General features: G+C 43.4%; 2 protein-coding genes across 3 annotated transcripts in view; one reads left to right on the forward strand and one right to left on the reverse strand.

Moving 5' to 3' along the window:
• The window catches only part of LOC113205239 (phospholipase B1, membrane-associated-like), a 12,527-nt gene extending 8,120 nt beyond the window's left edge, over nt 1–4,407 (forward strand). Inside the window, exons 2-8 of the mRNA XM_026420776.2 lie at nt 753–922; nt 1,150–1,429; nt 1,524–1,750; nt 1,849–2,008; nt 2,270–2,421; nt 3,167–3,335; nt 3,577–4,407. Of these exons, the coding sequence (XP_026276561.1) occupies nt 755–922; nt 1,150–1,429; nt 1,524–1,750; nt 1,849–2,008; nt 2,270–2,421; nt 3,167–3,335; nt 3,577–3,776 (1,356 nt within the window). The 5' untranslated portion in view covers nt 753–754 and the 3' untranslated portion in view covers nt 3,777–4,407. The remainder of the gene's footprint in view (nt 1–752; nt 923–1,149; nt 1,430–1,523; nt 1,751–1,848; nt 2,009–2,269; nt 2,422–3,166; nt 3,336–3,576) is intronic.
• LOC113205238 (probable methylmalonate-semialdehyde dehydrogenase [acylating], mitochondrial) lies at nt 4,267–8,136 on the reverse strand. 2 transcript variants are annotated; one of them, XM_026420775.2, is made up of 11 exons: nt 7,970–8,136; nt 7,641–7,772; nt 7,116–7,265; nt 6,954–7,032; nt 6,673–6,872; nt 6,432–6,599; nt 6,115–6,361; nt 5,820–6,001; nt 5,555–5,734; nt 5,163–5,261; nt 4,267–5,087 (listed from the first exon to the last, which is right to left on the reverse strand). In XM_026420775.2, exons 1-11 carry the CDS (start codon nt 8,009–8,011, stop codon nt 4,986–4,988), a joined length of 1,581 nt encoding a protein of 526 aa, XP_026276560.1. In that variant the 5' UTR covers nt 8,012–8,136; the 3' UTR covers nt 4,267–4,985. The 2 variants fall into 2 exon arrangements, with proteins under 2 accessions (XP_026276560.1, XP_052127008.1); XM_052271048.1 differs by having other exon boundaries at nt 7,874–7,984.
• Nucleotides 8,137–11,524: the final 3,388 nt, after the last annotated feature.

Raw genomic sequence — 11,524 nt, forward strand, 5'->3', positions numbered from 1 at the left:
AAAATTGGCGTACGCTGGAAGTGCCCCTTGGATGCGGCGCCAGGTGGCATCTGGTGGCATCAGTGGCGCCCGCGCCCCACACCGGCACCAGCGCCGCCAAACACTACTCGAACACTTCAAGTGTTGTATAATGATATGGGCGCCGCAGACGCGCGGGCGCGCCGCCGCCGCCGGCTGACGTCACGGAGGTGCGCGGCCCGAGGCCCGGCCGCCACGGGTGTCTCGTCGATCACGGCCTCCTCTCCTCCGACGACGCCGGAGTGCGCGTCGCCGCGGCGTGCGCAGCGGCTCCCCGCGCGGAAACATATGTGTGAGCCGGCTCGCTGTGTGCCCCGCCCCGCCCCGCGTGATGTCACACTTTCGCTCGGCCGAAAAGAACTCTTTGGAGAAGTCTCCTCCGTGTGTGTGTGTGTGCCCAACCGCTTAGGACGCGAGAGCGCGCGGAGCGGGAGAGGAGGAGAGTTTGCTCAGGCGGACCGCGGCGGCCTCGCGGTTGCAGTGCCGTCCTGATGCAACAGCAGGGTCGCGGTGCAGTGTAAAACCGGCACCTAGACAAGCAGGCCCTCGGGCCGCACGTGGGGCACGCGGGGTGACAAGCCTGCTCCGGTGCCGTTGCCCCCGACCCCGACACAATCGCAGGGGGCGAGCCTCTGGAGGATCCGGGGGGTGATAACGGCATGACATGAGTCCGATCATCCGCCTTGCCCGGCCTTGCCAACAACGATGTTTTACGCCCTTTTCTCTGTCGACAGGGATGGGGGCCATGCGGGGACAGCGTTCACCTCCGCCGCCGCTCCTGCCGGGCGTCGTCGCCGTGCTCGCTGTCATCACCGGCCTCCTCCTAGCCATTGCCTCGACGCCCGCCAGCGCACAGCTTTTCAGTTCGTTAGCTAATAACGATATACTGCGACCGTTTAGACAGGTGAGACGTGGAAATCATTTTGGGTGTTAGTTTCTTTTCCTTTGGTCGGTCTTCGTTTCCACGTTTTAATAGAATGTACCATCTATTTGTTGCACTGTACAAAAGCACGCGTCACTTTAAATATCTCTGGGGGGAAATGCGCGTTTTGAAAAGCATGTAAATGACCCTTTTTGTTTGCCCTGACCGCGGTCACGTACGACCTCATGACGATGTCCTCGCCGTTGCAGACCAGTCGTGGTGGCCCCGGGCCGGGCGGAGGTTCGCCACTGGACCAGTCCGGTATTCGGAGGCAGCCGCTCTTTCCATCCTCCATGCCGTTCCCGTGCAATGCGTCCGCGGTTTCCTTCGGTCGCTCCAGGACGACGCCCACCTCCGTGCACCGGCTGCGCCCGGGCGACATCGCCGTCGTCGGCGCCATGGGCGACTCGCTGGTGGCCGGCAACGGCGCCCTGGAGGAGTTCGCTCTGGGCACGCTCATCGAGTATCGCGGCGTGTCCTGGTGCGCTGGTACGAGACATGATCTGCATCCCCTCAATCGTTGTGTCAATCGTCGTTTTTGATAAATCTCCTCATTACCATGTTTGGTTTCGTCGGGAAATAGGCGGACAGGGGGACTGGCGCCACTTCCTGACCCTGCCCAACATCCTCAAGCAGTTCAACCCGAATCTCAAGGGCTACTCGACAGGTAAGGGGGAGTTTCTGGCCAGCAACGCACACATGAACGTGGCCTTCCCCGTGAGCGCTGCATCCGACGCATACAAGCAGGCCGTATTCCTGGTCAAGAAGATGAAAAAGGACCCTTTCATCGACTTTCACAACGATTGGAAGGTACCGGTGCTGACGTAAATCTCGTTTGAGGAAGTAACCGCAGGAATTTCATTCAGTTTAATCTGGATATTTTTCATGCTCTCCTTTGGTTGGTGCAGATGGTGACGATGCTGTTCGGTGCCAACGACATATGTTCTGCGCAATGCTACGACCGTGAGGGCACCTCGGCCAACCAGCACGGCCGCAAGCTGAAGATGGCCCTTGACTACTTGCACCAGAACCTGCCGCGGACCTACGTCAACCTCGTTCCCGTCATAGGTACGTCGCATTACAGAAAGAGAGAAAAGACGAAGGTCAAAACAGGCGCAAATCCAGTCCACCCTCAGCACGGATTTTGCCTACTCTAACGTAAGGCGTATTGTACCCCCAAAAAATTACCCTCTCACTAGCCTCTACATCTACAGGTCCACCGAAGGCCAAAGGGACCCTCCCCCTCTTCACTCCCCGGAATACGCACCGAAAAATTGCCGCTGCTATTTTTGGGGATTATTTACGTTCTCTTTCCTCTCCCTTGTCCAGATCCGTCCGTGTCGCTGCGGGTGAAGCGCTCTTTCATGTGCCGTGTGCTGCACCGTTTCTTCTGCCAGTGCTTCCACCTGGACGGCAACGCGGACGAGATGGACATCATCACAAGTCTGGTGCGCGACTTCCAGAACGCCGAGAGGCAGCTCGTGAGTACACCTCCAAGTCGACTGGCCTACGCTACACTGTAAACCTTGTAGTTTGGCGCCCTTTCCCTGCAGAGGGGCCCGAGCAGGGGGTGTCCAACAACAGGACACCCTACCTAAGCTTGGCCTGGACCCCTGTGCAGGGAAAATGGTGCCAAACCAAAAGGTGTCCAGCAAGTCGCACAGGTTTTAGGGTCGGGCACCTTAAGGCGCACAGTTGCTGGACACCCCGAATTTACAGTGAACAGCAATGATAGCGCCTGCGACGCGCTGGGTAGGCTGACCCGCCGAGCAGCTGTGTGGAGCCGGCGGCCCGCCCGGATGATCAACAGGAGTGTTATAGGTAGATAATGAGGGCTTCAATAAGTATCGAACATCCGCGGCGCGGGAGGTAGAGGCGACGGCGGCGGAAAGTGCAATTCAGCAATGCACCCCTCCTCCGTCGCGCCTGCCGCTCGGCGACCAGCGGCCGCGGCGAGGGTCCGCGAGGCAAGGGAAGCCCTCGGGGCGCTGGAGACGGGCAGTCGCGAGTAGGCAGCGGTGAGTGTGGGATGCTAATTGTGCTGGTTTAGGGTGTAAGAAATAGACCAAGAACCAGACAACTCAGTCGTACATCATTCTCTGATAGAACCACCAACACCACCACTAAAACAGGAGGTCCCCTTAGGTAGCTCCCCTCAGGCCGGTGCACGATGGGCTGCCTACCTTCCGGTCCGTCCAAAGTGATATCGTGTGCAAATTGCCGCAGGTCGAGAGCGGCCGCTACGACACGAGAGACGACTTCACTGTCGTCATTCAACCCTTCATGAAGTTATTCAACGCGCCACGAGACCGCGCGCTGTGGAGCACCGAAGTTATAGACATTTCGTACGTCACCTACGACTGCTTCCACTTCAGCCAGAAGGGCCACGCCATGGGTAAGTGTCTCGGAACCTTCGCGGTATCGAAACGATGACGTTTGTTTATCGTACCGTCGTGCCACCTGCGTAATATCGGTAGCGATACAAGTGGCACCACGAAAGTATCGTGAAAACACCGATATTCGCAACGGTGATGCTGGATGAGCTGGCTTCAATCCGGGCGACAGCGCTATAGAAGCTGAAAAAGCTATAGAACATCTTTAGAGATGCCACTGCTTATACGTTCTCTATCCGCCAGCCGCCAACCTTCTTTGGAACAACATCCTGCAGCCCGTCGGATTCAAGTCGACCACTCTGCTACCAGGTCTACTGAAAGACTTCAAGTGTCCATCACGTGAGGCACCATTCCTCTTCACAGCAAACAATACTAGAACATTTCTCGCCACTGGGTCTCAATATTTACCGAACGAGAGGAATGTTGAAGTTTCGGAATTATGACATTGATTGAAAGCCTTTTCACATTTTGTGACAAGTTAAGTGATGTTGATGCTCTGTGACATCCATCTATTGTACATTGCTCATCAAAATGGTCTATTTGCCATATTGTTATGTTAATAAGGACGAGTGCCAGCTTTCTTACGCTTCACAGAAGAACTGATTTTAATTTAATTGTGTGCTGTGTGTATGTGTGGGTGTTTCTGTGAATACCATATCTATTTAAGTTGAATCTCAAGATCTTTGTGAGACATGAGAATGGATACAAATACCATATTGCTTTACAAAGATGGAGATTTTAGTATTATTTGAACACAATATGACAAATTGCCAAGATGTCATCTGGGACTACTTAACTTCCCCAAAACAGGCTTTGACAGAATCTTTTCTAACGAGTAAGTTATCATGTAAGATGTAATTCATAAGAAATAAGAGCTAGAAGTATCTTTTATGCTGTAAAATTAACTGTTGAAAAGATTTTGAAGAGATGAAATTATGATCTTGGATTTTTACTGATAAAAACAATTTTTTTATACAGTGATTTATGAACGTGGAACAGAGCACACATTCTCAGTATCAGTAAAACTGCTAGGTACTTTCAAAACAATTCAAAAATACGGATTAAACAGAAAAATATACAAATCAGGCAGCAAAAATAATGCATATCAGACTTTTAGTACATAATATACTGGAAAAAAATGTTCTAACAAGGTATAAAATATGACAAAGCAGTAATAGATAGTATATATAAAATCCTCTAAATGGAATGTACAAAACCAACAATGATTCATTTATGTCAACCTACAATTTACTTTACAGTAAGGCACATGAAATTGCTTAAAAATAAAACAGACCAAAAAGTTACACTTACATGATTCTTAAACTTGCAAATGATAAAATGTTAGTTATAAGGTCAACTGGTCAACACACTATAGAAACAATACTTTCCACCTGATACGGTTAATAGAGAAATGCGAAAATCTCTCCATGGTGGAGTTTTCATGACAAGATACAACACAGGAAACAACTATAATTGTACTTCTGGCTTATTTGTACTATTTTGTATACAGATATAGGTAGCATTGTGACACTTCAGTTACATTATGAAACTCTCACTCAAGAGCCAAGCAGTGATCAATTATTTTAATAAAATGGAAGACTTCAAATATGGCACAAATCACTGGAAGAACACCAAAGTACGCATTAATGTGCTTACTTCATGACAGGCATGGCAACAGCTGCCTTGCTGTGAGTAACATCCTGCTCCCTCCAGCTCGATGTAACTGTCTTGGTCTGGGTGTAGAAGTTGACTCCCTAAGAGAAAATCAGATAGATCAGTGAAAAATTGATCTTGTTAAGACAAAGTGGCTAATGGAAGAATATACTTACTTGTTTGCCATAAAAGTGAAGATCACCGAGGAATGAACCACGAGAACCAGTAAAGGAAAACATTGGCAGGGGCACAGGAATGGGTACATTGATACCAACCTATAGAATTTATACAAGGAATTAGCACAAATGATTGGATAATTTACATTATGCAATTAGTATTCTTTTCATTTGGCTTTCATGAAGTTTCTAGATTTAAGATGTACAAATTACTGTTTTCAATTGGACGGGTCTGGCCTACACCTTAAGCCCGCCCTACGTTCTTTTAGATGAGATCAATCCTTGGTAGGCCATACCTGCCCGACTGACAACTCTAGTACTAATGACATCTTCTCTGGCATATTGTTGATCTTAAATTTAACCTTTGTTCCAAGGTACGTGTGAATATATACCTGTCCAGCATTAGCTTCAAAGGTGAATTTCCTTGCAGTAGCACCATTGTTGGTAAAGATAGCAGCACCATTGCCGTATGGGTTTTTGTTGATGATTTCAATAGCTTCATCCAAAGTATCAACAGAGAGACATATCAGAACAGGGCCAAAGATTTCCTCTTTGTAGCAACGCATGCCTGGCTGTAAAAGAAAATCATACATAATTTTTGTAACTGTTTTGTTCTTATTCACTCAGGCTGGATACAAATTCAAGTTAGTTACTTACCGTCACATCAGTCAAAATTGTTGGACCCACAAAATTACCCTTTTCATATCCAGGAACAACTAGACCTCGACCATCGAGCAAGAGGGTTGCCCCTTCCTTAACACCAGATTCAATGAGGTCTAAAATGCGTTTCTTCGATTCTGGGGAGATGACTGGACCCAAGTCAGTTCCAGGTACATGTCCTAAAAAAAATAGATTGATAAATATTGGAGGTAAACACATAGACTATAAAGGAAAAATAATTTTAAACTGAGTCTTTTTAGACTTTTAATGAGGGGTAAGTTGTACCACAAACCTGCATTAACTTTCAGATTTTCAACTCGGGCCTTGAGGTCGGGCAGCCAGGATTTGGCCTCACCAACAAAAACTGCTGTAGACAGAGCCATACAACGTTGACCAGCAGCACCAAATGCTGCACCAACCAACTGATTTAGGGAATTCTCTTTGTTGGCATCAGGCATAACAACTCCATGGTTTTTAGCTCCCATGTTGCTCTGTACCCTTTTTCCATTTTTAGCACCTCTTTCATAGATGTGCCTACCCTAGATTTACATATAGTTAGTCTTAAGTATGTAAAATGTAAATAATACAATTATTAAAATTATGGCTCACCGCTTTGTCTCCACCAACAAATGAAATTGCCTTAATATCTGGGTGATCACAGATGAAATTGACTGAGTCATGAGTTCCATGAATAACATTGACAACACCAGGAGGACATCCAGCTTCATTCAAAAGTTCTAAAAGCATCATACAGGCTCCAGGGTCACGTTCAGATGGCTACAAAAGACAAATTGCTTACTAAGATGTACAAGCAAAATTTGATGTGGGAAAATTTTTAATTTACACTCACTTTCATGACATATGTATTTCCTACTGTCATTGCTACAGGGAACATCCACAGAGGAACCATAGCAGGAAAATTAAAAGGTGCAATTCCAGCACAAACACCAAGAGGTAATTTATAAGAATATGTGTCCAAGTCTTTGGCAATACCAGAGAGAGTTTCTCCCTGGAGGAGTGATGGAATAGAACAGCAATGTTCAACGACCTCTGAAACAATAACAATTATAAGGTGATAAATAACTCAAATGTCCTTCCAAAAACACAAAAAAGATTCTCTGCTAAACTCACGCAGTCCGCGCAGGACGTCACCCTCAGCATCTGCTAATGTTTTTCCTTGCTCTAGAGTAATATTTGCAGCAAGCTCTTTCTGAAACATACCAAATCGAACCTTTCAAATAAAAATACGTACTTGAAAAAGGGTGAGTGTTAATGAAGTTGAAATCATTTTACCATGTTTTTACGAATTAACTCTGCAAAACGGAACATGATGGATTGTCTTGAGATGATGGATGTGTTAGACCATGCTGGGTAAGCATTTTTAGCAGACTCGACAGCCTTTTGCATCTCCAGACCTGTGCTTTTAGGTACCCGGGTCACTAGCTGAAAAAAGAAATAATCATTGAAAACAAAGCATATTGACTCAAGAAAATTTTGACATGGCTGTAAGCTGATAAGAAGATCCCAAGCACACAACTCTTTTGAGGATTACACAACTCTTATCAAATTATCAACAAGCAAACATGCCTAGCTGGCTCTAAAACTTCAAATGTTACAGTAAAATTCAAATTTTTAAAAAGGTTTCTTTTTTTTTTGTGAATTAAGAATAGAAGACCCTAGGGTCGTATAAAGAATTCAAATTTATAAAATATAAAAAGGATTTTTTTTTTTTTTTTTTTGTGGCTTTAAAAGTTAGTTGACGTACTAAAAGCATTTAGAGGCTATAGTGAAAGGAAAATTGAAAGAAATATACGGTACCTCATTAGTGGCGGGGTTGTTGAGGTCAATCCATTCCTTGGTGTTAGATTCCACAAACTTGCCATCAATGAAGAGTTTGGTGTTGGGTACTGAGCTCATATATCTGGCCCCGGCCATGGTCGTCCAGGATTTCTAGAGAGGAAAAGATTAAACAACTACCATTTCAACTTTCAACTCAGCCAAAAATATACTTTCACAGTTAATCTCAAGGCTACACATCGTCAAGGCCATACATGACACAATCCTGTTTCCACGCGGCAACAAGTTTACGTTCGAAAAGTAAGGTATAAGTGTAGGTGGGAACTGTTCGGAACTGGAGAGACACTAACCTCCAACACAGGAAGCCGAGTTCTCCATATCATGGTGCTCATGGTTGGGCAGTAGAAGATACGTATGCTTCCAATGTGGCGTTCCCTGTTCTTGAATAGTCAATGTTGCCGCTGTACACAACAGCTGACTCCCACAACTGCGCTCGCGTTCGCGTTTGCCCTCGCGCGAGGTGGCTGGGGGGAAGGGAGGGGTGAGGGGGCATTAATGTGCGAGTAGGAAGAGGGGGGGGGGGGGCTATTGGTAGTTGATCGGACAGGCGCAAGGCCCGCAGGCCTCGCGGGGCGCAGGGCGCGAGCCGCGAGCACTGGGAACCCTTTACTGGGCATATGGGTGGAAGGGCATGACATCCTCTGCCCTTGCAGTTCATCCACCCGTTCACACCACACTCTAAACCACACGACACGCCATCAACCAAACCGCGTCGCTGTTCTGTGTTGAGTGGTCTGGTCTTCCCCACCAATAAATTTCCACTTGTTGAGGGCACTTTTACCAGGCACCAGGCACCAAACCGAGCTCCAAAGATCACCAAACAAAAAACTTTGATAGCAATCAGAAAATTTAAATCAGAGATAGTTTTATTGCAGTAACAGAAACATTGTTTTCATAGTTTTGCCAACACCAATAGCATAGCAGTAAATGCATAAATTAAAATTATAAACAATATATGAGTTTCAAAATTTATGGGAGATTAATACATTTCATGGCTAAAACACCAAATTTGTCTATGTAAGTTTACATTATAATAACACATTTACAGAGACTAGAGAGACACCTGACACAAATAATCAAATTTTCAGTATTGACAATTTAGTAAAAGAACATAATGTGTCTGATTATTCTTTTGATCATCAAATAAACATCATTAAACACACCCCATCACATAGGTGTCAGGAGTTATGGATGAATATCAGTGGGATGTATAAGTCATATGAAATGGCAGTGGTAAAATGATGAGACTATCAAGAAACACAAATTTGAGCTGTCCCCTTTGTAGCACAAACGCACATTGGTTGCACATTTTTGCTTATGCACACTGCGTGACTAGGGATTTTATTTAAATTTAAACCATCCTAAAGAGAGCAGGATATTAGTCACTATGAAGTCATTTTGGGGTCATAAACACTAATATGATTTCTCAAATGAAGTCACTTATGGACAAAAGTGACTCCGAGTATGAGACGTTCTGTGACATATTCATGACTTCCCTGTTCCTTAGGACTTTAGTTTCGAGACTCTTGTGCATGAACAAGCTACCAAACATTAAATTGTGAGCAGCTACCTACTTTAAAAGTTCTTTTTCTAAACAAAAAGGTATAATTTATCATTTCAATAAAAATGATTGAATCAGTTTGTATGAAGTGAACCTAGAACAATGGGCTATCAAGCCACAATTTTCAAATCTTATTCCGTCCAATATTTCTTTAAAAGAAATTACACTTAAAATATTGAAATATTATAACATATCTCACAACAATAACAACAAAAAGAAAAACAGGATTACAAGTCTACCACAAAACATCAAGTCACTAATTTTCTTCCATATGTGTATATATACAGTGTTAAAATGACTACAGATGGTGAAATTTTGGTCAGGACACATCACTTATGAACCAAGAGGTAAAGTGACTTACCCTGTTGAGGAGTATTAAAACAAAAAAAGGACAGCAATCACCCAAGAAACGATTGGGTACAGAGATATTAAACAATGCTTGTTCGGGCGAAAGTCCGACTTTCACCGGCGAAACCCAATATTCTCCGATTCCGCTGTGAATCTCGAATTTTGCCGGAGCGCCGCGGCATATGTTCAACTTTGAGAGAACAGAAGGAGTAATAAAGCCAAATCTTGGGTTTGAATGTCAGATTTTCACCAACATCGGACTTTTGCCCTCCTTACACTTAAATCTTACAGGACAAGGAACTCAAAAGACTCTCATATTAGTGAAAGTGAGATGGACTAGAACCCTATTTTCCACAGTCAAACAACACAAGAATAGAACATTATAACAACACAAATAAATAAAGTTTTTAAATGTTTGTGTATATATCATACACATGTATACATATGTATATATAAACGAACACATGTATGCATGGGAGTAAAATCTAGATGTTTAAATACTATTGATGAAGCCCCAAAGCCCATTTACCAAACACAAATTTTCAAATGAGTGGTGCAAATTTGTGAAGAATATCTACTGCATTTGGTTTGTTTTCAACATGACTTGAATTTATGGAACCTACACAGTACATATTTGATTATTATAGTACATTAATTACAGAGTGCCTTTAGCAAAATTATTAGTTATTACTTATTACATCAATAACAAGCCCTTGTACTGAGTAATTGAAAATATCCTTCAGTCCTATGATGGGTGCAATTTCTGGATAGTAAAGAAAGATGATTTATACATTAGATAATGATAGTGGCAGTAGAAAAAACAAAAATAAAGCCGTTCCCCATATGTTTACAAAGGGTTGTACAGTGGGTAAAAATGTAGGGACGAGTCAAACCTAATAAAACCTTCAATTTACATAACAGGAATGTTTTCAATTTGGTAAGAGGAGTGGTGAGTAGTTAAAAAAAGATTTGGAAGGGACAGTGCAGCTAGTTATCACTCTCTTGGCCAATGAGAGTTGATTGAGCTTTATGCTACTTCACTAACATTTATATTGGCACTAAAGTAGGTCATACATCTCTGGCAGTACTCAGAAGTTGATTGAGCATTAAAATAATTTGTTCTTTGCAATCATGCTCAACTGTAAATTATTCTCAAAATTCTAGAAAATACGCTTCTATGTGACTTGTAAGGCACTTAGTGCCCAGAAAATAATCCCCAGGGGATGGAGATTAATTGAATTGTATGAAAACGTGGGAAATTTAAGACATACACATGTAGTATACCAACATTTTAACACCCAAGGAGGAGAAATTTGCCGCAACACAAAAGGTTAAGGACAGTGGCAGTTTGAAAAATCATCATGTTACTGTGATTGTCCAGAAAGAGTTCTGGTATCAACTTGACTTTAAGTATGTTTCACAAGTTACACTTAAAAATGTGGTACTAATGGGGATTTACAGAAATTAACATAGATTAAGAAAAATCTTCTATTTTTGTGTTGAATAATAGCTAAAACAATCAGAAAACTAAAACGATAAATTTTAAAAATCTTATACACATGTTTTCAAACAAAACACAATTGTTTCAAATAAGACTTTCGAGACAAGATGGAATAAAGAGAATAGGGAAGTGACGACAACAGGCAGTAAAATGAACTTTCTATACCAATATGAAGTTCACAAATTTGTGCACTCTTCATAAAACAGTCAAATGTGTGGTGTGAGAGCACACTCAAGTAAAATGCTATCAAATGAAATAGTAATCAATACTTCAAAAATTATTCCAAACCTAACTATTATTTTAAAAGTGGCAGTTAATCACAACATATCACTTAAGATTGGAGTACGATTGGAATCTGAATTTGATGCAAGATAATCGAATACCCCAAATATGAAGTAGTTACATCATCCCCATTAGGTATTACTTTTTTTTTTT

This window comes from Frankliniella occidentalis, unplaced genomic scaffold (assembly GCF_000697945.3).
Source record: "Frankliniella occidentalis isolate FOCC.00 unplaced genomic scaffold, Focc_3.1 Scaffold148, whole genome shotgun sequence".
In the NCBI taxonomy this organism is placed as follows: Eukaryota; Metazoa; Arthropoda; class Insecta; order Thysanoptera; family Thripidae; genus Frankliniella; species Frankliniella occidentalis.